This window comes from Mobula birostris, chromosome 9 (genome assembly GCF_030028105.1).
Source record: "Mobula birostris isolate sMobBir1 chromosome 9, sMobBir1.hap1, whole genome shotgun sequence".
NCBI lineage: Eukaryota > Metazoa > Chordata > Chondrichthyes > Myliobatiformes > Myliobatidae > Mobula > Mobula birostris.
In genome coordinates, this window is record NC_092378.1 from 135,977,591 (window position 1) to 136,003,535 (window position 25,945).

Sequence of the window (25,945 nt, forward strand, 5' to 3'; positions counted from 1 at the left end):
GCAGACTGCGTGGGAAGTAGGATGAAAGCCTCATTGTGACAGCAAAGATGGACACGTGAAACAAGAACTCATATACTCCATTCCCAAATGAAAGGTCTTAACTGTGTCAATGGTACCATCTGCAAAGAATGTAGATTTTGTTTGGCCACATTCCAGAAAAACTAAATCTGGAATCACTGCAAATGTCCCCTTTAATTTAAGCTAAAACAACTCTTCAGATTCAGGTGTAGGCTGCCTTGCTCTTGAGGCTCACACTGATTCTCATGAAAACGTATACATTAATAAGACCAGGAGTCATTTGGTCCACCATATCTGTTCCAATATTTAATCAAGGCTGATTTATTTTCCTTCTCAACTCCTTTCTTGTATCACATTGCATGTCCAACTGCCAACAGGAATTGACAACTGTGACTCAACATGCACTCTCATTTGTACACGGGGAGGGACACCAATGCAGTGCATCTGAATGTTGCAATATCTGGTTCTTTGTTCAATTGATAACTTATTATTTTTATTATTAACAAAAGAAAATGAAGGACTCATTTTATAACCAGAACATTTTTTTAATTTTTTCTAATATAAATAAACATCCCTGAAAGGAAATATGCCATAAATGCAACTTGTAGCTAGAGCAAAGAACTATCATTAATGTAACAAATTCATGCAGTTATCTATTATCTTCCTAAATAGTTCCATTTTGTTAATAAAGGATTATCAGACAAACTTAATCTTATAAAAGTCCACAATAATTGCTTAACACTTTGCTTCACTGTAAAAGAGTTTATTTCATGTGTAGTTAAGCTCAGGGTTTTCCCTCCTACAGAAAGTGGGGATTTGGGACCATCCAGTTACTCGCATTGTTTTTGGAATTGCTTTGTTCCATTTCAAGCACTATTTGAACACATCATTGATTCCTAAAACAGAATGAATACATTTGCTCACTTTCTTCATTTGGCAACTGTGTCTTGGAGCTCATGCCATTCTTGGAAGATGAGAAGGTTTAAACTTTTGAATGAACTATTGTCAAAAAGAAATCTGCTTTGAAAATGCATTTTTTTTAAGAAAAGGTTGATATATCATTGAACATTCTGCATTTAAGCTCCATTTCTTCAGTTACATAATTTACATACTGCAAAAGACACTATAATTCTAGGGAAAGGATGAAAGACTTGATATTGGGCAATTGAAATATGAGCTGGATTATTTACATGGTCTGAAACTATCCTAACTTTTTAAATTTTGATAGGTTGGACTGAGAGTAGACCTTTTGCCTGACTCCCCAACACACAAAAAGCTTCCTCACGAAGCTTCAACCTCAAAAAGCCTTGAGAACCTGAAGGCCTTCTAAAAGGCCTCAAACATTGACTGGAAAATAAGCACATACTTTTGGAGCTGCAACATCAAGTTGCTTGTCAACTTGATTTTTGTTTAAGATTTATGTTTCATTCCTGGCGGGACCTAGCAAGTGTTGGAGACCTACCCCCAACTATCAAAGTAATCCAGTTCTCAAAAATTGGAGAGCCTTCTCAGGGGGTGAAATGGTGTTTCTGATTTAGAGCTATGCTCAATAGATTTCCATAGCACCAAGTCAACGTGTAGAAGTCGAGCACCCCTAGTGACAGTAAGGGCCAAATAACTGGGGAATATTACACACAAGGTTGAATTGTGACATGGGATAATTTATGTTTATGCTTCTTTTAAAATATATGTAATAGATAAGTGAAGTTTAAAGGATAATGAAATGAAAATAGCAAATTGAAAAACAAATCGTGTAATAGTTATATGAAGTTATATTACATTGACTTTAATTCTGGTTGCACCCACATCCCAAATAAATTCAACTAGTTTCATACAAGAGTTCTTTGACAATATTCTTCTCTTTTCAGTGGCTGGTAAATTGAATGCTGCAGACTCTGTGATTTTCATGTGAAAATAAAGACACTAGTGAGACTTGGAGGAGACAGGTAACAGAAGCAGCCCAGTATCCTGGTCAGTAATCGACAGATCCAGAGCTTCCTTGTAATTAATGAGATGCTTGCTAATTGGTTCCACCATGTTTTTAGGGTAAGTGGTGTCGTTTTGGAGTCTCTCAGCCTTATCTTCATCTATCAGACCAGATGATATTGCCTGGTTTAGCGAACATCTTTCAGATGTGACGGGGTCAACTAGACCTCCAGTTAGGTACTGTGCTTCCAGATACCACTCTGCAGCCTCAGGGTAAAGCCAGCCTCGCTCAGCAGCCTTGGCAGCAGACAGGAGTTTCTTCGTCTTGGGGTCTTCGACACCAGTGTAGGCACTCTCAGCGCTGGAAAGTCTCTGTGTCAGTCCATCATCAATCAAGCCAAGCTCTGCAGCCTTCTGTACATTGTAACGGCTGCCATCTTTAACGTAGACAATTCCACCAGTTGCCGACTGGGCTTCCAGAAGCCTCAGAGCTGTGTCGGAGTCAAGCAGATTTCGGTTAACTGCATTGGTGACAGACATTTTCCTATCTGTGTTTACGTCAAATATGCCTCCAATTGCCTGCTGTTTACCTTTACCTTGGTTTGGAGGAAAGGAACTGGGACTAGCAGATGAAATCGGCTGATAACTACTCACCTTTTCTGTGTCATTGTGTGGCACTGCATCTTTTCCTGATAATAATACGGCAAATTCATGGATTGGGACCTCCTTGTCCAGGAACTGTTTATACTGTTTCTCAGTAATCTTGCCGTTTCTCAGAGCGTCATCGACCGAATACTTTTGTCCTGATTTCCGGTCATGGAGGATGGTAGAAGTGCCTGTAGGACCTTTTACTGTCATCTCTTCCCAGTCGCATTCCTGATTTTCAAGGTTGACAAACATATCCCAGTTGATGAGGCCAAGTTTGTAGGCTTCCTGTGGAGTCATTTCCTTGCCAGTATCTGGATCGATTACTACAATGTGACGTCGTAAACTGTTCTCCCTCTGCTCTCTCTTTATTTTCAGTGCAGCTAATTCCTTTTCCAATTTGTCAATCTCAGCATCTTTGGATGTGCTTGATTTCCTCAGATCATCCAACTCTTTCTGTAGGGATGTGAATCGAGCCTCCAGAAGATCCACATTGCCAGAGCCTGGTATCGACTTCTCTGACTGGACTTCTCGGGTTTGCTGAACGGTTACCTGGATGTCAGAATGCAGCCTCTGACGTTCATTTAGCAGGTTTTGTTTCTCCCTCTGTAGATTTGTATGCTCATCTTTCAGATGCTCCAAGTCTTTCAAAGACTTCATATCCTTGAACTCGGTGTCTGACAGCCTAGCCTTCAGATGATCGAGTTCATTCTGCAAGTTTTGCTTCAGTTTTCCTTCCTCTTCCAAATTTTTCCGAAGGCGCTCAACTTCTAATTCTGTCTCAGGATCACGTTCTACCTGAACTTTCTCGGTATAGATATTCTTTTCCTTGACTTTCTTTGTTTCAAGCTCTATCTGTTTGAGTTTCAGGTCTTGAAGGGTATTTTCAAGTTCATTTCGATTTGCCTTTTCTTCCTCTACATGCAGTTTAAGCAGTGAAACTTCTTTTTCTTGTTGAGGATCCTGCTTCAGAACAACCTTGTGTTTCACCAGGACTTTATCTCTTACCTCTTTTTCTTTCTCCTCAAGGTCACTGAGCTTCACCTTCAGCCTCTTGACTTCCAGCTCAGCGTTGCGCCGAGCCTCCCTCTCTGCTTCAAGTTCTTGCAGCTGCTCTTCCAAGTCAGCTTTTCGTAGTTGTAACGTTTGGATCTGGGCTTTCAGATTTTCCTTCTGCCTTCTTTCTTGCTCAATCTCATTTGCCATTGAACCACACTCTGCCTTCAACGTTGGATCTTGCTCTAGCTTCACAACCTCCTGCTGCACCACTTTTTCTCTCACTTGAGCCAGATCCTTCTTCTTCAGTTGGATGTTCTCTTCGTGTATTGCTCGCTCCCTCTCTTGCTCTAATTGCTTCTGCTGTTCTTCCTCCAGCTTGGTTTTGAGGAGATTTAGCTCTTCCCTGGTATTTGGATTTTCTCGGTACTGAATAACCTCATTAATAACTTCTTTAATTTGAACCTGGGGCTTACTGTTCTTTAGCATCTCAATCTCTCTTTCAAGCTGCTTTATCTCAACTTTGGTTCTATCCACTTGTCGAGATTTATCCACTACCTCATCCCTTAACCTCTCCAACTCCTGCTCAGTTTCAGGATCTGGCTTGTACCTAATGACTTCCTTTATGTTGTCTTTTATCTCAATCTTTGGACCCCTATCTTTCAGGAGAGAGATTTCATCATGAATGCTCTTCAGCTGTAATTCTGCATCACTGTATCTTCGCTGCTGCTCAAGGAGATCAGTTCTCAAGGTGGCTACCTGGTTTTCAGCATTGGGATCAGGCCTGACAATCTCCCGCACCTTTTCCTGGATTACTGGTTTAGACTTTTCCTCTTCAAGTTTTTTGATCTTTTTCATAAGCTCACTAATTTCTCGCTCGTGTGATCGCTTTTTGGCCATCTCATCTTCATGTCGACGGCGAAGATTTATAACCTCCTTCTCCAAATTTGCATCCTTCTCCAACTTGACGACTTCCTTCACAGTCACTTTCTCCTCCTCCTTGTCTTTTTCTCTCTGCAGTCGTTTCAGCTTCTCCTGAAGGGCCCTTAGCTCCTCCTCCTTGTGTTGCCTCAAGAGACTTTCATGTTGTTTGTTGTCCTGCAGGCGGTGAAACTCTACTTCCAGCTCAGGGTCATTTTTTAGCGTGAACACTTCCTGTTCTGTGATTTTCTCATGTTCCTTATTCTTCTCTTCGGTCAAGTCACGGAGACGTTTCTGAAGCAGCAGGATGTCATTCTCCTTTGCCAATTTTTGCCTCTTAATCTCCTCAAGCTCCTCCCTGAGCCTCAGTATCTCATTTTCCTGATCCTTATCTTGTTCAATTCGAAGAACTTCCTTGACCACATATTGCTTTGCAGGGTCTTTTTTCATTTTCTCCAGCGAAAGCAACTTGCGCTGCAAGATCTCTAGTTCATTCTCCAGAGTTTTCTTTTGCAACTGCTCATCTGCTAATGACTCCCGAACCCTATGCATCTCTTCATCTAGCTGTGGGTCAGGGACCTTCTTGACAACCTCTTTCTTCTGGAACGATCCCTTGAGTTGCTGACTCTCCAGGACTGCAATTTCTTCCTGTACTTTCTTGATTTCTTTCTCCACTCCTTCCCTGTGCTGCAACTCATCATTCAGTTGTCTTTCCAACCTGTTGCTAGGTGCTGCTGCATAGTTCTGTGATTGAACTTGTTGCTGGATTACTTGCATCTCCGGTTGCTGCATTACAGAGGGAAGATAAGCCATTTTTGTTTTACTGTTAGGATGTATTTGTTTTGTAACTCAGTCTAATAGACTCAAAGGACCATCTTATGATGTTGCCAATTAAGCATTTGATCAATTATTAGATACTTAGACACATAAAGACTAACGAATGCAGATGCTGAAAAAGTAAAATCAAAATATGAAGTGCTGGAAATGCTTAACATATTAGGCAACGTCCATGGAGACAGAACCAGAGTTAAAGTTGCAAATTAATGACCTTTCATGAGAGCTCACTGGTATTAACTAATGTTATTTTTTTTAAAATTTAGAGATACAGCATGGAACTGGCTCTTCTGGCCCTTCGAGCCACACCACCAGCAACCCACCTACTTAACTCTAGCCTAATCACAGGACAATTTACAATGACCAATTAAGGTAAGCTCTTGGACAGGAGGAGGAAACCTGTGCAGTCACGGGGAGAACAAACAAACTCCTACAGGCGGTGCCAGAATTGAACTCTGACATCCTGAGCTGTAATAGCGTTGTCCTAACCACTATGCTACCGACGAGTCCATTTCTCTCCCCTTCTAGTTGCTTGATCTGTTGAGCAGTTCTAGAATTCTATGTGATCAAGTATTAATCACCACGACAGTTATTGCTGAAATGCACTGAAAAGACCTTCTGGTAAACATTTAATTAATCCTCAGCCTTATTTTAGTTTCAATTATCAATATCTGATAGGAACTGTGGATTTTCACCGTCCAACGTTTGCTCTTTGCATTTATCCTTTCATAGTGAAAGCGATCAAGACCGACGATTACCTGTTTCAAAAGGGTTTGCGCAAACTCCAGGTTCTGCATCCGTTGATAGTTGACAGCACTCACTGTTGCAAATTTAGTGGCCAGAGCGGTTTCCTGTGAGGAGACAGCATGACATTTTCTGAATAGTCAGGTACAGAAAGTCAAGTCTACATTCCAGATCATCAGACGCAACTTTATTGCAGTGTGCAAGTTTCAATCTGGAAGACGACTGGTCAGAATGCTGGCTGTTAAAAGGTCATTCGATATTTATTTAAAATAAATGGGGCAATAATTATCTCTTAGACATTTAGGTTAAATCTTAGGGACTATAGGTTGGATTCCATTTCAATGAACAGAACAAAATTCTTAATGGAACTATGCAAATCTGGTAAAATAATCCATTTTCAAAACTGGCTGGGAGTTTCAGCAATATGTCTTCATAGGGGAAAGTGATAATTGTATTTAAAGTAACACACACAGAACACCAGAGGAAGCCAGCTGTTTAGGCAACATCTAGGGAAAGCAATAAAGAGTCAATTATTTCAGGCTGAGACCCTTCATCAGGACTTTAAACTAGGTAGTTTTCTTGAGACCAACAAATAAATATTTACCTGTACATTTTCTGAATATTTAGTACTTCTTTGCTGGACATAATGGTTAATTGTACTATTTATATCAAGCTGTGACCTTGTAGAACAAGCCAAAATAAACACATCTACAGCTATCCAGCAATACTGCACACTGTTCATGTTATCACATTAGAAACATAGAAAATAGGTGCAGGAGTAGGCCATTTGGCCCTTCAAGCTTGCACCACCATTCATTATGATCATGGCTGATCATCCAACTCAGAACCCCGCCCCAGCCTTCCCTCCATACCCCCTGACCCCCATAGCCACAAGGGCCATATCTAACTCCCTCTTAAATATAGCCAATGAACTGGCCTCAACTGTTTCCTGTGGCAGAGAATTCCACAGATTCACCACTCTCTGTGTGAAGAAGTTTTTCCTAATCTCGGTCCTAAAAGGCTTCCCCTCTATCCTCAAACTGTGGCCCCTCGTTCTGGACTTCCCCAACATCGGGAATAATCTTCCTGCATCTAGCCTGTCCAATCCCTTTAGGATCTTATATGTTTCAATCAGATCCCCCCTCAATCTTCTAAATTCCAACGAGTACAAGCCCAGTTCATCCAGTCTTTCTTCATACGAAAGTCCTGCCATCCCAGGAATCAATCTGGTGAACCTTCTTTGTACTCCCTCTATGGCAAGGATGTCTTTCCTCAGATTAGGGGACCAAAACTGCACACAATACTCCAGGTGTGGTCTCACCAAGGCCTTGTACAACTGCAGTAGTACCTCCCTGCTCCTGTACTCGAATCCTCTCGCTATAAATGCCAGCATACCATTCGCCTTTTTCACCGCCTGCTGTACCTGCATGCCCACTTTCAATGACTGGTGTATAATGACACCCAGGTCTCGTTGCACCTCCCCTTTTCCTAATCGGCCACCATTCAGATAATAATCTGTTTTCCTATTTTTGCCACCAAAGTGGATAACTTCACATTTATCCACATTAAATTGCATCTGCCATGAAATTGCCCACTCACCCAACCTATCCAAGTCACCCTGCATCCTCTTAGCATCCTCCTCACAGCTAACACTGCCGCCCAGCTTCGTGTCATCCGCAAACTTGGAGATGCTGCATTTAATTCCCTCATCCAAGTCATTAATATATATTGTAAACAACTGAGGTCCCAGCACTGAGCCTTGCAGTACCCCACTAGTCACCACCTGCCATTCTGAAAAGGTCCCGTTTATTCCCACTCTTTGCTTCCTGTCTGCTAACCAATTCTCCACCCACACCAATACCTTACCCCCAATACCGTGTGCTTTAAGTTTGCACACTAATCTCCTGTGTGGGACCTTGTCAAAAGCCTTTTGAAAATCCAAATATACCACATCCACTGGTTCTCCCCTATCCACTCTACTAGTTACATCCTCAAAAAATTCTATGAGATTCGTCAGACATGATTTTCCTTTCACAAATCCATGCTGACTTTGTCCGATCATTTCACCGCTTTCCAAATGTGCTGTTATCACATCCTTGATAACTGACTCCAGCAGTTTCCCCACCACCGACATTAGGCTAACCGGTCTATAATTCCCCGGTTTCTCTCTCCCTCCTTTTTTAAAAAGTGGAGTTACATTAGCCACCCTCCAATCCTCAGGAACTAGTCCAGAATCTAACGCGTTTTGAAAAATTATCACTAATGCATCCACTATTTCTTGGGCTACTATTACTTTAGTATACCAGCCAACAAGCATCTTTCAACCAATATTACTTTAGTATACCAGCCAACAAGCATCTTTCAACCAATATTACTTTATCAGATTATTGCATGGGTGCCATCAGTGTGTAATCAGGCAGTCATGTTTCCCACTGTAGAATGGTGGCTTCAGAAGGCAACTCATGGACTGTTTAAGCAGCCTTGGATATGCAGAGGCCATTAAAGAGGATAACCTCATCATTTTTTTTTTTAAAAAGGCAACTAACCAATTAGTGTTGTAGAATTCATTATTATAATGAAAAATAAAGGGCAGTTATCAAGTTGCAACATACAATTTGCTGGAGGAACTTAGCATGTCAAGCAACATCTGTGGAGGAAAAAGGAACTGTCCGAGTTTCACATTAAAGCCCTGCATCAAATTGCAGTCATGGGGAGGACTGAATGGAGGATCCCATGGTTCAGCAATGGATTCATTGCCTTGGTTTCTAATTGACTTGGAATCAAACTCAATGCAGATTTGCAGATGATTCTGAACTTGGAGAAGTAGTAAAGTGGCAACCTACTAAATGAACAACAGCAGATATAATCAGTGCAACCTAGTGTAAATTAACAGGAACAAAAAAAATGACCTCAGTCACATTTCCTAAGTCTACAATGGTGCCAGGAGCAACCTGCTGTTAGGTTCTGTTAACTGAAGTGAAAACAAAAAAATTGGGGAAATTTCAGAGTGGACCACATTGTCTTGATCCTAGTATTATTGACTGAGAAGGATTTCTAGACTTTTATTTTGTGTGAATGTTTCCATGTATATGAAACATGTTTGTTTAATTGAAAGATTTTTGAAATTTATTTCTTACTAGTTACACTGCAATATTTAGAGTATTTAGATTGGTAACCGTTAAATAACTTCAGTTGCTTTGCATGAGCTGAATTGTCCTGTTTATATCTCCAGTTGTTAAAATAAAGCCTGTCTCGGCTCTGTATTTTCATTACACAGAGTAACATCATAAAATAATTACCTCGTCCTTAACTTTATCAGCCGGCGAAGTGAATTTTGCTTTTTTGGAGGATTGTGCTCTGTCTGGCTGGATCAGTGATTTAAACATCTCGGCTTCAAGTTCATAATCCTGAGATCAGAACATGTAAGAAACAATGACAGATAAACAGAAGGGGAATAAAGGTGAAGGTATTCTTTTGTGTGTAGTAAAACTCTGATAATCTACCATCCAGCTGTGAGGAGATCCCGACAATTTAACTCCTGGTCTATCAAGGTCCCATTTCCTGGGGACCTATAAACTCCCTAAGGCCCTTGTTTGGATGCTCCCTTTAAACAGAGCCAGGAGCCCCATTTTTCACTCTCCTTTTATTGATTTCATTACATCACTATGCAACATCTTAAAAATAAAGTGAATTAAACATTTGTTGGATATTAAAATGGAGTAATAACTGAAAATCTGCCAATCCAGAACCAAAGTCCCAAGGATACTGGATTATCAGAGCTTTACTACATTTAAATTAAAATTACTTTACCAGGGAGAGAAAAACCAGATGCAAATTGTAGGTGTCCATACACGTCCTGACACAATTCCTGCACTACAACACTTATGGTCACAAAAAGCTTTCTCTTCCAGCCAATCCTGTGGTTAAGAGTTAATCACCCACGAAAACGGGCTGTGCCAACAAATTCCCCCATAGTTTCTGCCTTTTGTATTCTAGAAATATCAACCTGAATTAAATCCGTAATTCCTCTGGTAGTTCCACATGTATAAGATACTAGGGGCAGGCGTATGCTTTCTAGACCTTTGAGCTTGCTGAAACATTCATCAAGATTATGCCTGAACTTCTGCCTCGCTGTCATTTTCCATCACTCCAGCACAGACAATTCCAAAGCTACACCACACTTTGAGTGGAGAAACTTCCCACAATTTCAGTTATACAATAAATGGCCAGCATCCCATTCTGAGCCTGAGACTCCTGATCCTGGACTCCTCAAGCCAAGGTAAACATCCACACAAGAAACTGTGCAGGTGCTGGAAATCCAGAGGAACAAACATTTTGTTAGATTTCTTTTTTAAGTTGTAATGAAGTCAGCTCTCCTTTTTCTAAACTTGACCAAATATAGGCCTTGCATCTCTCATAGAGCAAACCTGCCATCCCAGAGGAATCAATTAGTGAATTCTTGTTGCCCTACCTCTACGGCAAGCATATCCTTTGTTAGGTACGAAGACCAAAACTATTCATAATACTCAAGTTGAGGTTTTACCCAAGACCCTGTATAATTTCAGTGGATCTCTTTATTGATATACTTACTTCCTCTCATAATAAGGTTTAACATATCATTTGTTCCCTTCGTGCCCGCTGTTAGCTTTCAGAGAATTGTTTACAAGGACAGCTGTGCTCTTTGACAATTAACATTTCCAACTTAAAAATGCAATCATGTCTCTTATTCTAAATTTAGTAAATAGCCTTCAGATCATAAAGTTATCTAACCTTCCAATATAATGGACCCATTACAAACAAGTCTATTGTTTGTCCCCCGCCGTCCTCATCTAGCTGACATTTCTGTGCTTACTGAACCAGAATCTCGTCACTTAATTTCTTACCTTGGCTGCCTCCTGATATTGCTGTGCATTGTTTGTTGCTTTCGCCAAATCTGGCTCTTTACTGGTAATGTCATTTAAGACACGCTGTTTCAAAAGAGAGAATAAAATTTAAGGTCAATACTATGACAACCATGTAACTCTTATAAATGATTTGCTGGGTTAATAAACAGACTGCCTAACCAGTAAGAAAAGATTTACATTAAAACTCAGTGTTGGATGAAAGAAAAGATAACTAATAGAAACAAATTCTCTAATCTTCCATCCAACCAATGCATTAAAACTATACTTATATAAGTTTTATCAAGTTTCCCAAAACTAAAGATCTGTTGTGAAATTATGATGGATCTAATTTCACGTAACTATTTCCTGACCCGACACATTCAGGAGAAATAAAAGGTATTCCTTCAGGAAGACAATTGGCGTGATTGATACTAGAGGGAATGGGTCTCGTGGTATGGGGGTGATTTTCAATCTTGTGATGCTTCAGCAAAGTCCAAAGTCTATCGCATGAGGTCCTGAGTCAAATAGTTGATGATTTGATGGATCATCAACATGCAGCTCCAGAACTTGAAGATGACTAATTAGTGGAAGTTCTTCCACTGTGCTGAAGTTGGATGTTGGATGTCTGATGTCCGATGTCCACCTTACCCCCAGGCAGGTTTCGGTACAGACATTTATTGGAAAGTGCTATGCAGAGGACTGCTGTGAGAAAATGTGGCTTTTGCAGCTAATAGTTTCTCCTTTAATAAGCCGGACAAGAGGCACAAAACAACCTCTGGAGCAACTCCAACCAGAGTGCCATTAGAATTTGGAATCTAGGCCATCTGCATTTTTGAGCCAACTGATAATTAAAATCAGCTCCATTTTCATCTGGAAAACTGACTTCTGGATCCATAGAAACAACTGGGCCAGTGTGATCAAACAGTGATTTATTGGACCCCAAAATATAGACATACAAATATTGTTTTCAGTATTTCATACACATAACTGTCCCGAGAGAAACAACTTGGACAAGTAGTGTATAGAGACAACTTGTGCCTGGAATAGATTACTTGAGGTAGTAGTGGAAGCAGGTCGTTTGGTGGGGCTTAAGATCCTTTCAAATAGAAATGAAGGGCATGGAGCAACATGGATAATACACAAGAGGAGGACATTTAATACAAATTGGCATCAAGATCAGTGCAACATTACAGGCCAAATGATCTGACCAGTGCAGTACTATGTTCCATATAGCTTTGGTTTGTGTTCAAGAGCAAAATGAACAAATCTGTTATTCTGACTGGCAGAGTCAACGCAATTTCATGGATCAGTTTATGAATAAGCTTTAGAGCAATTTAGTAATTTCTTCAATACATGTATCAAGCCAAAAATTCTTGTGTCCCAAATACATGAGCCTCCTTTCCCTCATCACCACCTCATCTACTGAGGAAAAAACTCTGTAAATGCGTAGCTGCGGATACTGTATCTTCTACTGAGAAACCATTTCAGTTCTGCTTTTTTAAAAAAAAGTCAAAATAATTGATAATATCTTGAAATATCTTTTAAAAATAATTAACATCTTTAAAAATATTTTACTCTAATACATGTGCAGAGATGTTTTTTATGGAACTTGGTACCATTTGGTTCCTCAGCTTATTATCGATGGTTTTGGCACTGTCAGTTTCCCGTGGTTCATAGTTTGGTATGTTGGAGAGCCAGCTGTCCAGAGCATCACTACGATTCCGAAAACTGGAATATGCAGCCTTGGCCTTTTCCAGATTATCAATCCTGTAAATGGGACAGAAAATTAAAGGATTTCAGTCCTATGTTTCTTATATTCATTATCTCTCAAGTAATTTGTTAAATATGTTAAACCTAATTCTATAACCTTGCTTTCGATTAACATCATTTTGTCTCTTATTTACATGTTTGCACTTTATACCATCGTAATGCACTTTAACTACATTGTTTTGTAAGAAAAGTACCCCATAAATAAGTTATTATTATTAAAGAGCATGGCACTTTAACAATTTAAACCAAATTCCAACAATGAGTCCACTAACATTTCAGAAGTAAATTAATCAACACAAGTGTTATTTGAAGATTGCAACTATAGGCCTGTACATGTTAGCTCTCAAATAGCATATTTCTTCACAACCGAAACAAATATCAGCCTGTTAATTTAATTAGGTCATGCTTGCAGCTTGCCTTATGGATAAAATGATAAAGTGAGGGCAGGACAACAAATAACAATGCTTCCTCTGCTTAATTAGATTGTAACCCATGAGTGAAATGGAATCAAAAGATACCTCATGTCACACTCTTAAAATATCCTGAAGTAGAGCAATTATTCAAGGGTTTTCACATTAAAAAATACATTGTCATTAATGAGGTGTTCATTCTCTGGTAGGGAATACCAGTAAAGGTTTAAGAATGCCAAATGCGCCTGTGTTAATTCATTTGAAGATTAGGATTGGATTTATTTTCTGTAAATTGTTAAGTGTATTGAGATACAGTGAAAAGCTTGTCTCACATACCGTTCATACAGATCAAATCCTTACACAGTGCATCGAGGTAGAACAAGGTAAAATAATAACAATGCAGATTAAAGTGAGACAGCTACAGGGAAAATGCAGTGCAGGTAAACAATAAGGTGCAAGATCACAATGAGGTAGATTGTGAGGTTAGGGGTCTATCTTATCATATTAGGGAACTATTCAATCGTCTTACACAGTGGGGTAGAAGCTGTCTTTGAGCCTTATAGTATTTACCCAATAGAAGAGAGAATGTCTAGGGTGGTGGGGACTTTGATTATGCTGACTGCCTTACTGAGAAGTATTGACAAAGTCCATGGAGGGGAGACTAGTTCTGATGTGCTGATTTGTGTATGCAGTGTCCTGCAGTTTCTTGTGGTCACGTGCAGAGCAATTGAAGTGCCATGCCTTGACGCGCAGATATGGAATATTTTCTATGGTGCATCAATAAAAATTGGTGAAGGTCAAAGGAAACATTGACAAGCTTTCTTGGTGGTAGCATCTATGTTGTTAGAGCAGGACAGGCCAGTGGTGATGTAGGATTCAGGTGCAAGATCCTAGTGTCATACAGCACGGTGAAGGGCCCTTCAGCCCCTCGTGCCTTTGCTGACCATTAAAACCCATCTACGCTCAACCCATTTACCAGCACCTGATCTGTAGCCTTCTATGCACTGACAACTCAAATTCTCTGCTTAAATGCTGTAAGAATAAATGTCTCCTCCACCCCGTCAGGGAGTCCATTCCACACTCTAACCATCTTCTTTGTGAGAAAAGATCTCCTCTAAAAGTCTTATCTCTTACCCTAGGTCGATGCCCTCCAGTTTTTAGATACCTCTGCTCCTGTCAATGACCCTAATAATTTTATATGTTTCTATCAGAGCCTGCCTTAGACTCCTCTGAAGTCATCAACTTTAAATGAAACCTCAATTTCTCTCCACTGTCTAATCTACCGAGTTCTCATCATTTTAATCTTTCCAGTTTCTTGCCTTTGGCTCTCACTCTGATATACTGAGAGAACACAGCACACTCAAAATTCAAAGTAAATTTATTATCAAAGAACATGTATGTCACCATATACAACCCAAAGATTCATTTTCTTGTGGGCATATTCAATAAATCCAGAATAGAATAATAATCATAATAGAAACATAGAAAACCTATAGCACAATACAGGCCCTTTGGCCTACAACACTGTGCTGAACATATACTTACTTTAGAAATTACCCATAGCCCTCCTTTTCTATGAAAATAAATTAAAGGCCACACCAACTTGGGCATTCAACCAGTGTGCAAAAGCCAACAAACTGTGCAAATACAAAAAGAAAGAAATAATAATTATAAATAAATATTGAGAACATGAGATGAAGAATCCTTGAAAGGGAGCTCATAGGTTGTGGGAACATTTCAGTGATGGGGCAACTGAAGTTGAGTGAAGTTATCCCCTTTGGTTCAAAAGCCAGATGGTCGAGGGGTAGTAACTGTTCCTTAACCTGGTGGTGTGAGTGTGGCGACAACAACCTCTTCCTCAATGTCAGCAAGACCAAGGAGCCGATTATTGATCTGAGGAGGAGGAAACTGCATGTCCCTGAGCCAGTCCTCATCGCAAGAGCAGAGGCGGAGAGGCTCAGCAGCTTTAAATTCCTCAGTGTTATTATTTCAGAGGACCTGTCCTGGGCCCAGCATGTAAGTGTAATTATGAAGAAAGCACGACAGCATCATTACTTCCTTAGAAGTTTGCAAAAATTTGGCATGACTTCTAAAACTTGGACAAACTTCTATAGATGTGTGGTGGAGAGTATATTGACTGGCTGCATCACAGCCTGGAATGGAAACACCAATGCTCTTGAACGGTAGTGGATATGGCCCAGTCCATCATGGGAAAAGTCCTCCCCACCACCGTGCACATCGATATGGAGCGTTGTCGCAGGAAAGCAGCATCCATCAGCAGAGATACTCATCATCCAGGCCATGCTCTCTTCTCACTGCTGCCATTAGGAAGAAGGTATGGGAGCCTCAGGACCCTCCCCTCTGGTTCAAGAGCCTGGTGGTGATAACTTCACTCAACTTCACTTGCCCAATCACTGAACCGCTCCCATAACTTACAGACTCATTTTCAAGGACTCCTCATCTCATGTTCTCAATATTTATTGCTTATTGGTTTATTATTACTTTTTTCTTTTGTTGCTTGCACAGTTTGTTGTCTTTTGCACACTGGTTGTCCGCCCTGTTGGGTGGAGTCTTTCATTGATTCCATTATTGGGTTTACTGAGTATGCCTGCAAGAAAATGAATCTCAGGGTTGTACATGATGATAAATTTACTTTGAACTTTGAAGGTGCTCTTTCAATGCAAGTTCCACCTTTCAAAAGAAGAGCACTTGATTATTAACATACAGAATGGCTCTGAAGAAAAATCAGAAACCAACCGTCTGTCCATTTGCTTGTTGAGGTTGTCATAGCGTTGGTTGAGTTTCTTCACCTCAGTGTCCTGCCGCTCGACATCTGGGCAGTGCTCCTGAAAGTTGTCCGCCAGAACGTTGCAGGCTCTCTTCACAGAATTCAGATTCTGCTCCGCTTCTTGAAGGACCGGTTTCTTGGATTTCAGCTCAGAGCGCAAGGCCTTTTTCACAGTAAAATAAAAGAACGATTGAAAACAAATTAAACTGCAAAGAAAGATCACCACGTGGCTTTATTGCCATCAGTTTTCTTACCAATTTTAATCTAAAAGCGATATCATAGCCACAGAAGCATTTAATGTGAAAAGGATGGAGTTTAAAGCAGATGTGCAGGGAAAATTATTTTTTGTTTTACAGAGTGGTGTGGTGCATGAATCGTGATGGATGGGTAATGGTGGAAATAAATTCAGCACCTTTGCACAGTACTGTAGAAATTTATTGTATTGCACTGTAGTGCTGCAAAATAAACAAACAAATTTCATGAGAAATGCGAGTGAAGATAAACCTGATTCTGATATGGGTCTCTGTTGTGGACTGAGAGTGGGAAGGGGGCAGGGAGAGGGGAATCACGGATGGGAAAAGGGGAAAGGAGAAAAGAGAAAGGAGAGGGGAGGGAGCAGTAAGCCACCTTCTGTAATGTTCAATAAACCTTTTGTTTGGAATCAAATGACTTTGCCTGGTGTCTCAGACCTGGGTGTGTCTGCACACACGCTACCATCCACCCCCCCCCCACCCCCGGTCCCTGGGGCTCCTTCTCTGCCACCTGTCCCACATCCCACACGTGGCACACAACCCTCACCATTCCCAACATCCTTTGCTCCCGCCAGACTTACATACTTGCCCTCCGGTCCACATTGTCAAGTGCAATAGGTCTTTCGGACCCTAGCTATATAAAGTATATGCCTAAGACTTTGGCAAAGTACTGTACATTGAGGTATTTAGAAAGACATAAATATGCAGAGATTGAAGGATTATGGATCAAGTGCAGGCAGGAGAGATTTGGTTTAACTTGCCGCAGTGTTCCACACAGACAACGTAGGCCAAAGGGCCTGTTCCTGCACAGTACTTTTCTGTGTTCTGTAGAGCACTAAACCTTGGGAAAGCAGATAACAGCCAGGTTTGACACAATTACATTGGACTGAGCTTGCAGAAGGATGAGAGATTTAGTTACATAAGCCACACACAGATGGAGTAGTTAAGAGAACTTATACAGAACAAGGTGGTGGAAATGAAATCATACTCCGGAGGTGGGAAAGCTGTTAGGAGGGACGGCAAGGTTCCATTCTCAGAGATATTTGTAACTCGGAGGACATTTGCAGCCCATCGTATGTTTGTCACATTTATAATGTACTGTGCTATGTTTGTCCTTGACTGTGCTTCTGGTGTTAAAGTGCTCATTTTTGTAGCATTTATAAGCTATGTGGCATTTCATGGCATTCTTGTCTATGACAATGAAGTTGACCTTGAACCTGGACTGCTCACAAGCTGGATCAGAAGAAGATGTCTACAGCCCTATAGCAGCTGGCAAACCCATCTCGCCATTTTCCCAAACACTTGCTGTACGTAAGCCAGGTGTTTTTTTTAAAACTTGGATGGGCCGGTACAAACCAGAAAACACAAATTTAGACTGTAAGACCATAAGACACAGGAGCAGAATTAGGCCCTCTGGCCCATCGAGTCTGCTCCACCATTCAATCATGGCTGATCCTTTTTTTTAAATCTTCTCCTCAACCCCAGTTCCCAGCCTTCTCCCCGTAACCTTTGATGCCATGTCCAATCAAGAACCTATCGATCTCTGCCTTAAATACACCTGACAACCTGGCCAAATTTACACCATGATTAGGTGTTGCCTGGAGTGGGAAATTTGGAATATTGAAGAAAATGAATGACAATCTATTGAAATCTTCTGCAGGAGAGGATTAACAACCTTCAAGCAGTCCCGATGTAGAATCTTGACCAGAAATCTCGCAATGGATTTTTCACCCACAGATACCACTCATCCTGCTGAATCCCTCCCGCAGTTTGCTCACTGCTCCCAGTTCCTGCATCTACAGTCTCTTTTGCCTCTTAACAATTTTACTGAATGGGTTATATGAGAGAAAGAGAACAAAGAACAGGAAAGGGCAACAGCATAGAGTTGGGACACTGAAGTGTGTGCGTGTCGATTTAGAGTAGTGACTTCTTCTGAGAAGAACCCTTTGAGATTAAATAAAGGAATAACAAGCAATTAATGGCATTGTGGATTCAGAGATTGGAAAGACTCCTTCTTAGTGTTCAGACACCAACACAAGAGATTCTGCAGGTGTTGGAAATCCAGAGTCAGAGTCAGTCAATCTGTCTGTGTCTCTCTCTGTCTCTCTCTCACACACACACACACTCTTCTGGAGGAACTCAGCAGGTCAGGCAGCATCCGTGGAGAGGAATAAACAGCCGAGAGTCGACACTTTGGGCTGAGACCCTTCATCAGGAACTTTTTCAGCTCCCTGATGGAGAAGGTTGACCAGACCACACCACTTTTGTTATTGAACCCTCAGGCACTTCACTCACTTCGAGTTCTTGCTTCTTGGAGTCCAGCCCCCAGTTGCTGTCTGGAATCGTTTGATCCTTCATCAGCTTGTTTTCAAACTCTGACAGCATGTTCCTGCCTTTCTGCAGGGAATTCTCCAGGCTGTTAACAGCCTGAGCCCTGTGAGGAATCACATGTTAGTGTGGTCACTGGACTAACGATCGCATCACAAAACATAAACCTGCAACAGGTACGTTAGCAAACAAAAGCCAAGACTGTACAATGTATCGGAATTAATTCAACATTCATCCTCATGGCAAAATGACACAATGGACGACAGAACGGAGTTACGATGATATTGTTTAAAAGGAATCTTAACATGCACATGTGTAGGCTGGGGATGGAGGGATATAGACAACACACAGGCAGACAAGTAGTTTCAATTGACATCATAGTCAACATGCGCATTGTGAGCTGTGGGGCCTGTTCCTGTACTGTACAGTTCTATGTTTAGTGTGACAGGGTAACAGGTCTCCAACTCTAATCTTGCTCCCAGGGATCTTCCCCTTCCATAAGCATGTGAAAGACACCATTTGTTGACTTATACCAGGATTGGTACAATATTGGGCATGCTATTATGGAAGCTGGAAGCTTACTATCACACATCTGTATGTAATATCTTTTGCAGCAAGAAAACTGAGCAAGGAGACCTTGAGCAATTTTTGTCATGATATTTTAAAAAGGAATAGTTGGAAAACAGGCTGGTTATTCACCACAAGCCAGTGTCTGTTTATCTAAATGAATAGGTCTACTACGATGGAAGAATCTATTTAACGACTGAACAGGAAGCACAATAATCAGAGGTGGCACCAACACAAAAATAGGTCCATGTTCCAGCACTTGTACCCTGTACGTCTCTGCTTATCATTCTCCAGCAACTGTCTCCAACTATTTATTTCCCTACCTCATGCAATCTGCCTTTTTTAAAAATCCTTATCTGCTTCTACCTTCACCCCACTGCCACTGGCTCCCATCCCCATCTCTCTTCCTCCCCTGCCTGGCTTCTTCTGTCCGTCACCCCTCAGTCCACCTAACACTACCCGTTTCTCCCCACCGCTCTCCTCTGTATATACCAGCTACTTTCTACCTCCATGCAGCATGGTAACATAGCGGTTGGCGTAATGCTTTCTAGTGCCAGGTTCGACTCCCACAACTGTCTGAAAGGAGTTTGTATGTTCTGCCTATGACCACGTGGGTTTCCCCCCCAAATTCCAAAGTAGCATGGCTTAGGGTTAGTAAGTTGTGGGTACGCTACTATGTTGGCACCAGAAGCATAGCAACACTCGAGGGATGCCCGGCACAATCCATGATGCAAACAAGCTGACCTGCACCACCCCTCCCACAGATACTGCTGGGCCCGCTGACGCCCTGTGTTTTCAGCACTGAGCCGGTAGTACTTACTTCTCTTCGGAGCTGTTGAGCAGGAGGCTAACTTGGTCAAACTTCTTGTTTGTGTCCTCCAGCTTGTCGCGAAGCTGAGGTGCTCCGGCTACTTGCGGGTTCTGTGAGAGGAAATTCTGGCACTCTCTTTCTTTTGACATCTTTGCTATTTCAATTTGACCGATTGAACCGTTGATGTTCTGGAGAAAAGAGCATTTTAAAAGAGTAAATTTAATATTGCTCATATTTCCAAAGTGTCTATCCACTTAAAGCAATTACAAAAAAACAAGTCAAGCTCCTCCATACATTTAATTGCCTTTACCAAGTGGATTTGGGTTACTTGGTACTAATACTTAGTACCAAGTGGATTTGGGTTAAAGGTGGCTCATTCCAGACCTTCAACAATAAGCAAAGACAGAGCAATGAGCTTTGTCTCCACTTAACAGAAGGCATTATGAAGGAATATGCAAATCTTTTAATACAACTTCCATGCTAACTTTTGATAGAGAAATAACCCCTCAGTCATCAGACTTAACATCAATGTAACCTGAGCAAGTAAGAAACTCACTTTAAATAAAAAAACAGCACTACATTTTGGGATCTTAACATCAAATGGACGTCACAACAGTTCACATTTCTGGAGGCATGCAAGGTGAAGGTAAAATTTAATATTTGCATTAGGTAAGTGTGTTTTCTTTGGCTGAGTTCAGAATCTTGCCCAAGGGGAATGCTATCAGGAATTGAAGGTTATAGGAACTAAGGCCAGCATAGAGAGGCCACAGTCATATTGAACAGTAAGGCAGGCTTGAGAAGCCTTGGAGCCAATTCCTGCTCCAACTTGCTCATGTTCTTGTCCTCATTCTCCCTAGACCACTCTCTACTCCTCCATCTTTTAAAATTGCCACATTACAACACTGGGGCACTAATATCAAGTGCTGCAAATGCCGTTGCAGGCCGTCCATGAACAGCAAAAATTGTCCACAATTTAGAAATTGGTTTGAAGGTCTCCTCAGAACATGCAGAGCTATCTGAATCTGTCTCAGCTCACTTGCTGACACACTGGAAGATAGCAGGTACAAGCTGTACTCCAGGACTGAAATGCCGTGTCTGGGCAGATAGTTCAGTGCTACATTGCTGGAAGTGCTGTTCGTTGAATGTTATGTGAAACCAGAGTCATGTCTGCCCTTTCAGGCAGATGCACAAGATCGTACCATGCTCTGGATGCCCAGGGTGACGACTAACTCTCAGCTAGCGGCAAAACAGGTAATCAGTTATCTCGGATCTACTTACGGATCCTTTGTACAAAGTGGCAGCTGGGCTTTCCTGCAACACCACACTTTAATGGTGTGAAGTGCTTTGAGGCATCTTAAGGTAGCTTAATAATAATAGGCATCTGTTAGCCTCATGAGACTATGGATTTGTGCCTTGGAAGGTTTCCAGGGTGCAGGCCTGGGCAAGGTTGTATGGAAGACCAGCAGTTGCCCATGCTGCAAGTCTCCCCTCTCCACACCACCGATGTTGTCCAAGGGAAGGGCATTACGACCCACACAGCTTGGCAATGGTGTCGTTGCAGAGCAATCTGTGGTTAAGTGCCTTGCTCAAGGATACACACGTTGCCTCAGCCAAGGCTCGAACTAGCGCCCTTCAAATCACTAGACGAAAGCCTTAACCACTTGGCCACGCGGCAACACATAGGGTAGCTTAAAGCTCTATAAACAGAGAGGCTGGATATACCTTCAGATCCTGAATTCGGTCCTTGATGTCCTGGATAGGCTTTCCCTGCTCAAGAGGAGGCCGGGTGCAGGATTGGATAGCCTTCTCCTGACTGATGACATTGTTCTGTATTTTATCCAAGTCAGTAAGCAGTTTCAGACATTGCTGGTCCTGGGTGTCTGACCACAGAGAAAGGAAGGTTACAGTGTGGAACTTACATGGCGTCTCCCAGTTCCTTTCTCCTTCCCTAATACAATGCAGCCCATTTCAAATCTTATAGACAAAAATCACATTTTACCATCCTGGGGCAACACAATAATATAGCAGTTAGAGCAAGACTTTACAGTGCTAGAGTAGAATCAGGGTTGAATTTCCATTGTCTCTGAAAAAGTTTGTATATTCTCACCATGGGCTTCCTCTGGGTGATTTGTTTTCCTTCGCTTTCCAAAGACATACTAGTTAGGGATAGTAAGTTCTGGACATTCTATGTTGGCATTGGGAGCATGGTGACACTTGCGGGCTGTCTCCAGCACATCTGTGATGCTAACGACATTTTCATTCTATACTTTCATGTTTCAATGTACATATCAGTGACAACGCTAATCCCAAAGTATTTAATTTTGATGCCAGTTAATTTCTTGCTGGTGTAATAGCAAAAAAAGTTATAGTAATGGGGCATTTTTACTTTCCCATTGTTGACTGGGATTGACTGAGTGCATGGGGTTTAAATGGTGCGGAATTTGTTAAGTGCGCCCAAGAAAATCTTTCGAAACAAGATGGCCCTACTAGGGACAGAGCAGTACTCAACCTTGTAGTAGGAAATCAAAATGGACAAGTGGTAGAGTTCTCAGAGGGAGAACACCACGTGAACAGTCACCTTAATTCTGTAAGTTTCAAGGTAGTTAATGGAAAGAGACAAGGTTGGTCCTCAAGTTAAAGAATTTAAATGTGGGAAGGCTGATTTCAAGAGCAGAAAACAGAACCTGGCAAAAGTAGATAGGGAAGATATATTTATGGATGAAAAGGCAGCTGGCAAGTGGAAACCTTTTAAAAGGGAGTTCAAGGCCAGCATGTTCAGTAGGAGTGAAAGGTAAAGGTGGCAAAGACCCAACTGAAATAAAGTTTTTATATGGATTACCTTGTGTTCAAGGAGTTCAGCACCAGAAGGTGACAGTACAGAATAAAGAATCACTTCCAGTCTACTTTTCTTAAATCCTAATAGAATTTAACAATAATCCACTTAAATGACAAAAGACAAAAATAAAAAGCAATATAGTTTGCACTTTAGTAGCAACAAAGTATTTTCATCATGTTGATGAGTGAATTAATTTGTTATTTTTAAAATTTGGCTCTCCTAGTTGATGAATCATTTCTAACCACAAGCCCTACTTCAATCACTAAAGCAGTACAGCAGTATACTCTGGCCCTAGCTGCAGAAACACCCTAAAGGCTGACAGGAAGCCAAGCTTAACTGAATTGGGACAATTGCAGAAACACGAGAAATATGTAGATGCACCTTCGCATCAGGCAAGATTTCCCAGTGGCCGCACATTTTAATCCTACTTCCCATTCAGACATGTTGGTCCATAATCTCCTCTACCGCCATGACAAGGCCACTCCAGTTGGAGAAGAAATATCTCACATTTTGCCTGGGTAGCTTCCAACCCGACGGCATGAATATTAACTTCTTTAACATCCAGTAATTTCTACCCCTCCCTTCCCTTTCTCTCTTTTTTCATTCCCCATTCTGGCTCCCCTCTTACCCCTTCCTTTCTCCTATACATCACCTTCCCCTGGTTCCCTTCCTTCTTTCCTTTCTCCAATGTTCCACTCTCCTCTCCTATTAAATTCCTTCTTCATTAGCCCTTTACCTTGTCCACCTATCACCCCCCAGATTCTCACTTTATCCCCCATCCCTCCTCCACCCATGCACCTACCCCCTCACATGGCTTCACCCATCAGCCACCTCCTTGCGCTCCTTCTCCTTCCCCCACCTTCTTATTCTGGCTTCTGCCCCTGTCCTTTCCAGTCCTGATGAAAGGTCTCAGCCTGAAATGTCCACTTTTTAAAAATTTCTCTCCACAGATGCTGCCCGGATTGCTAAATTCCTCCAGCATTTTGTGTGAGATAATTTCCATTTTCATCCATCAAAGGAATTCATCCAAAGTCAGCCATTTCAAGGCACAAGCCAGAAATTACTGCATACACAATATGGCTGTCATCATGGAAATAAGGATCTATCTTCCCAGACTGAAATCCTTTTAACAGGTAAGCATTAGAATGTCACAAGTATTAAAATAACTCAAGCACAATCTCTTTCAATTATGCTTTGGGTAATAAAAACCACTCTCTTCAGTCCCCAGTGAGAACACCAAACTCTGACACTGACACTCTCCAATTTGAACCCAACTCTGACTTCCAATGTCACTTCCACGTCCATAATCTTAGCTACCTTTTCAGTTGTCTGAGCCTGTCTCCTGATCACCCCCTCATCTCAGACATCCCACCTCTCCCAGAAGTTCCGGGAGTCTCCCGCAAATTAATAGTGGCTCCCTGATGTCCGCAAATTATATACAATGGCCCAGAAATTGATTTTTTTTGAGAGCGAGCGTGAGAGAATGCGCAAGAGCGAGAGAGCGAGCGCAAGAGCAAGAAAGCAAGCGTGAGGGAGCGAGCACGAGTGAAAGTGACCACGAGAGAGCAAGAGAGCGCACGCGCGAGAGAGCGAGAAAGCAAGCGGGAGAGAGCAAGAGAGTTCCAAAAAAGGTCGGAGTTACAGTGTTCCAAAAAAAGAAAATATAAAACGTACGTCACCCTAGACTACACTAAAGTGTACCCCTGCCTAATAGGGGTCAAAATAATGACAGTGTTGCTGGCTGCACTGTTTTCTATTGCCCATGGTGGGTTAAGACTGTAAAAGACATGTTGAGGTGAGTTTAACAGGTGTCATTCGTTCATTAGCATAGCTAATGTTATTTAAACTAGCTGGCCAGCTGCTAAGGAGCTACTCTATCGCAGACATCCCACCTCTCCCGGAAGTCTCCCGCAAATTGATGGTGCTACCTCCCTGAAATGAGTTTTTGCAGGGTGGGATATCTGTCATCTATACTTTTATCACTTTCTGATTAGATTTACCACTAGTTCTGGCCAGCTTTCCATCTATCGCCTTCCACGAGAGTAGGTTCTCCATGAGAGCAGTACAGTAGGTTGCATGGTCAGCACAACATTGTGGGCTGGAGGGCCTGTAATGTGCTGTAGATTTTATGCATGACCCGCTGCATGCATTCCAGCTAAATCAACATGAACACCCATCATTCTGCCTACCATTATGCAGAGACTCCGATTCCACTTAAACCTTTCTTTTAAAACTGGTACCCTTGTTCTCAAGTTCCTTCCTGGCTTTGACCTGTCTTGTATCCAAAACATATTCTTGCCCTACAACCATCAAAGATCTCTGCACTTCTCCATCTCTACTCACATTCCTCTATTGTGCTACAGTGTAGTTCCTGACCCCCTCTTAGTGGTGACATAAAAGCTAAAGAGAAACACATGATTAACAGGACTATACTCAACCAGCAGGTGTAATAAGGAAAAGTTACTTACTTGACACAGGAGCCACAGAGGTCTTTGGTGCTGTGAAAGAGCAAGAAAAAGATTATCAACCTCAGTTCAGATTCATAACAAGCCAATTACTTTTGTATATGTCTTGTAACACTGTGCATTTAGACAAAGGCTAATAGTTGCTACTGTAACTAACATTTCCAGCATTTTAAAGAATCTAGTGCTGAAACCTCAATGTCAAGGAATGCTTATGTACATCTGCAATGTGTTTATTCAACTGCAATTAAGATAAAAAGAGTAGAGTATCCTGTATTTTTAGCTGGTTAGGTATCCCATTCCCAACTAAACGGAGATGAAAGCCTTTGGCTTCTGCAATAAATCTTTGCAAAACCAGAACATTTGCTCCAATAGAAAAGGAGAATTAGGCCAATGTTTATATCTAACTGATTTAAAATCTACTGCGGTGTGTGAACAACTGGTTTTAAAAAGGATATTTTTCCACATTTAGGCAGGAGAAAGCACATTACATGCAGCATTGCTAACTTACAACTACTTCATGCCTATGTTAGTATAAAGGGATTATTTAAGAGAAAAACAAATTGTTTAAATACCCCACACAAAATGCTGGAGGAACCCAGCAGGCCAGGCATCACCTATGGAAAAGTGTACAGTCGACATTTTGGGCCGAGACCCTTCGGCAGGACCCTTCAGCATTTTGTGCCTTGCTTGGATTTCCAGCATCTGCAGATTTTCTCTTGTTTGCTTAAATAACCACAACTCTTTGTAAGTTG

The 25,945-nt window shown here is 41.5% G+C and overlaps 1 protein-coding gene across 1 annotated transcript in view; it reads right to left on the bottom strand.

Moving 5' to 3' along the window:
• Nucleotides 1-554: 554 nt before the first annotated feature.
• Nucleotides 555-25,945, bottom strand: part of ppl (periplakin) — an 86,302-nt gene continuing 60,911 nt past the window's right edge. The window contains exons 14-23 of the mRNA XM_072268930.1: nt 25,197-25,226; nt 21,615-21,772; nt 19,902-20,080; nt 18,482-18,620; nt 15,905-16,098; nt 12,584-12,734; nt 10,968-11,051; nt 9,384-9,491; nt 6,099-6,191; nt 555-5,292 (exon numbers count right to left, since the gene is read on the bottom strand). Coding sequence (XP_072125031.1) covers nt 1,942-5,292; nt 6,099-6,191; nt 9,384-9,491; nt 10,968-11,051; nt 12,584-12,734; nt 15,905-16,098; nt 18,482-18,620; nt 19,902-20,080; nt 21,615-21,772; nt 25,197-25,226 — 4,487 coding nt within the window. The 3' untranslated portion in view covers nt 555-1,941. The remainder of the gene's footprint in view (nt 5,293-6,098; nt 6,192-9,383; nt 9,492-10,967; nt 11,052-12,583; nt 12,735-15,904; nt 16,099-18,481; nt 18,621-19,901; nt 20,081-21,614; nt 21,773-25,196; nt 25,227-25,945) is intronic.